Below are 3,484 nucleotides of genomic sequence, written 5' to 3'. Positions count from 1 at the left end.
CGTATCTTTCCTGGGGGAGGCTTTCTGAGACTGGGTCGCCTTCTGGGAGTCAGCTCTGGGGATAGCCGGCCGGGGAAGGCGGCCCTATGCTTCGTATGCTTGAAGGCTCGAATAGCCTGATAATTTTTCGAAGAGTCGGGGGAGTCGGTTAGGCTACCCGTGGCCATTTACTCCGACAACCATCGAGCACCATACCCACGAGAGGAGCACGAGCACCACTCACGAGCACATCACAGGTTAGGCCCGACCTCTCCTACATGGAGCACAGGCTCCGATCCGCCTCGGGCCTCGAAATGGCCAGCACGAGCATGATACCTAGATCTGAACCTACCCGTCGGTCCAAACCCCAGAGAAGGAGGCCACCGCCGCCACGCCGCACTGCCTGCACCACACCATGCGAGATGCACAATGCACACCGCCGCAAACCTCCCACCAGGGAGCCTAGATGGACCCACTCCACCACCCCGCGCCACCAGATGTCCTCCCAGCGACAGATCCGGCCGTAGCTGGCCCGACCCCTCCCAGTCAGCCAGCTGGCGACAGATCCGACAGTACATAAACATTACTATCCACTCTTTTTGTACTCACAATTTTGTTTCGTTTTTTGGCCCTAAAGTCGACTGAAGTTATTCCTTCGCGGGGACCTTTTATTCAAGTACTCCATTCGGTCCTTTTTAGTCTGTATATAAGTTTTGTCCGAAGTCAAACTATCTCTAATTTGACCAAACTTATAGAAAAAAGTATCGACATTCACAATGCCAAATCAATATTGTTAGATTCATTATGAAGTGTAGTTTTATAGTATATATATTTGGTATTGTAGATGTTGATATTTTTTTAATATAAATTTGGCCAAAGTTTACAAAGTTTGACTTGATACAAATCTAATACGCAGAGTAAAAAGAACAGGAGGGAATATAACACTAGATCAAGTTTGTTTAAAAAAATCAGGATTTCTTTTTAGTTTTTCTTAAACTATTTATTTTAAGGTGAATTTTCAAATTATTTGATGATGCCTTGGGAGCCCCTTTGTTCCTTTGTTCGCTAATATGGTTACACGCACATAACATGCGACGCGCGTTTAACTAGACCAGATGCTCACAAGATGCTTGTGTTAACAACCGGTCGTCCACATCTTGCCACCGGTGCCGCTAACGATGGAGTGGTTCACGAACGCAGGCTCCGCGCCAGCCCCATCCGCGGCGAGGCCGCACGTCGTGCTGCTGGCCAGCCCCGGCGCCGGCCACCTCTTACCGCTGGCCGAGCTTGCGCGGCTGCTCGTGGAGCACCACGGCTTCGCGGCCACGATCGTCACCTTCAGCGGCCTCTCCGACACAGAAGCCCTCCCCAGCGGCCTCCCTGCCTCCGTCTCCACCGTCGCGCTCCCGGCCGTCAAGATCGACGACCTCCCCGACGACGCCCTCCGCGGCAGCGTGCTCGTGGAGCTTATTCGACGGTCCCTCCCCAGCCTCGGCACCCTGCTCCGCTCCATCGGCACCACCACTCCGCTGGCCGCGCTGGTGCCGGACTTATTCTGCTCCGCGGCGCTGCCCCTCGCCGCCGAGCTCGGCGTCCCGTGCTACGTCTTCGTCCCCAGCAGCCTCACCATGATCTACCTGATGCGCCGCGTCGTGGAGCTCCACGACGACGCGGCCCCCGGCGAGTACCGCGACCTCTCGGAGCCTCTCGAGATCCCCGGGGGCTTGTCGCTGCGCCGCGCAGACCTTCCGGTCCCGTATCGCGACTGTAACGGGCTGGCTTACGCGCAACTGCTCCGGGGAGGCCGGCGATACCGCCGTGCCGACGGTTTGTTGACGAACACCTTCTACGAGATGGAACCTGCCATGGTGGAAGAGTTCAGGCAGGCGGCGGAGCAAGGCACGTTCCCGCCGGCGTTCCCCGTGGGGCCGTTCGTCTGGTCAAACTCCGACGACGAAGCTGGCGCGTCGGCCATCCTAGAGTGGCTGGACCGCCAGCCGGCAAGGTCGGTGGTGTACGTCGCGTTCGGAAGTGGCGGAGCGCTGTCTGTGGAGCAGACGACCGAGCTCGCCGCCGGGCTAGAGGCGAGCAGCCAGAGGTTCCTCTGGGTGGTGCGGATGCCGAGCCTGGACGGCCGCACGTGTGCCTTCGGGATCGGCGACGACGACAACCCATTGGCGTGGCTTCCCGAGGGCTTCCTGGAGAGGACCAGGGACAGGGGCCTCGCCGTGCCGGCCTGGGCGCCGCAGGTGCGCGTCCTGTCCCACCCGGCGACGGCGATCTTCGTGTCGCACTGCGGGTGGAACTCGGCGCTGGAGAGCGCGGCGTCCGGCGTGCCGACGGTGGCGTGGCCGCTTTACGCGGAGCAGAGGATGAACGCCGCTCTGCTGGAAGGGACCCTCGGGGTGGCGCTGCGACCGAGAGCGCGAGAGGACGGCGGCGTCGTGGCGCGTGAGGAAGTCGTGGCGCGCGAGGAAGTCGCGGCCGCCGTGAACGAGCTCATGGAGGGGGAGAATGGGCGCGCCGTGCGGCGCCGGGCCGAGGACCTGCAGCGAGCGGTGGCACGCGCGTGGTCGACGGATGGTTCGTCGCGCCGGGCGCTGGAGGATGTCGCCGCCAAGTGGAAGGCGGCGCTTGGCGGGGGCACGTGAGGCACGTACGCTCGTGACTGCACCAACTGCAAATGGGACCCCCCTGCCAGTTCAATTCGAATTTTATTAGTAACCAGTAATAATCCTGATAACCCGCAGACTTCTTTCGTTCCATAACTCCCAACACACACGCATGAAGAATGCGTGACGAGAGGAAAATGTGCTAAAACTCGATGTCCATGTGAATTAGGCCAACTCGGTCTCAGAGCAAACCCCAAATACACGCTGAGACATTTGAAAAGTAGACGAGTGGTTGTTTTCGGCTTTTATAAAACAGACAAAGGCTACAATTTGGCCAACCCTTTCCTTGAAGGCGATCGATGGTCCAAACTCTGCATCGAAGTGGAGTCATGAAAAAAACACTTCGTGTGGGTCTGATGTCCTAGCCGTAGAGGAACCACGTCAATACATCCCGAATTTGGTGGTTAAACTCTACTGTGGTGACGAAGATACTGTAGCCCGGAGGGGGGGGGGGGGGGGAGGTGCAGTTGCTCCACGATTAGATGAGGCCGTGGAGTAGTTGCTGCTTACTGAGATTCAAGTGATGTTTTCGACTAATTTGTAGACATTTAAAAAGTAGACGAGTGGTTGTTTCTTCCACTCCTATAGAGCTTACAAATGCCATAATTTGGCCAACCATTTCTTTAACGCGCCCGTTAGTCCAAACTCTGTAATCGAAGTTGAGTCATAGAAAAAAATTGTGTTGAGGAGGGAGAGAAGTTTCATGACCGTGGAAACAGTGCCTTCAAATTGTGCATTGCAACACGAGTCCAAAGTGAGCTTCCAATTGATGTCGTTGACTATTTGTGTTGTTGGGGTCCCCCTCCCCCCCCCCCCCCCCCCCCCCCAAGCAG

The 3,484-nt window shown here is 57.2% G+C and overlaps 1 protein-coding gene across 1 annotated transcript; it reads left to right on the top strand.

The window, feature by feature from the left end:
* Nucleotides 1-1,024: 1,024 nt before the first annotated feature.
* On the top strand, nt 1,025-2,942 carry LOC109736955 (hydroquinone glucosyltransferase). The gene has a single exon (XM_020296172.4). It carries the CDS (start codon nt 1,158-1,160, stop codon nt 2,628-2,630), a length of 1,473 nt encoding a protein of 490 aa, XP_020151761.1. The 5' UTR covers nt 1,025-1,157; the 3' UTR covers nt 2,631-2,942.
* Nucleotides 2,943-3,484: the final 542 nt, after the last annotated feature.

Source organism: Aegilops tauschii, chromosome 4 (assembly GCF_002575655.3).
Source record: "Aegilops tauschii subsp. strangulata cultivar AL8/78 chromosome 4, Aet v6.0, whole genome shotgun sequence".
NCBI classification, from domain to species: domain Eukaryota; kingdom Viridiplantae; phylum Streptophyta; class Magnoliopsida; order Poales; family Poaceae; genus Aegilops; species Aegilops tauschii.
This window is presented reverse-complemented; position numbering and strand designations above follow the sequence as displayed.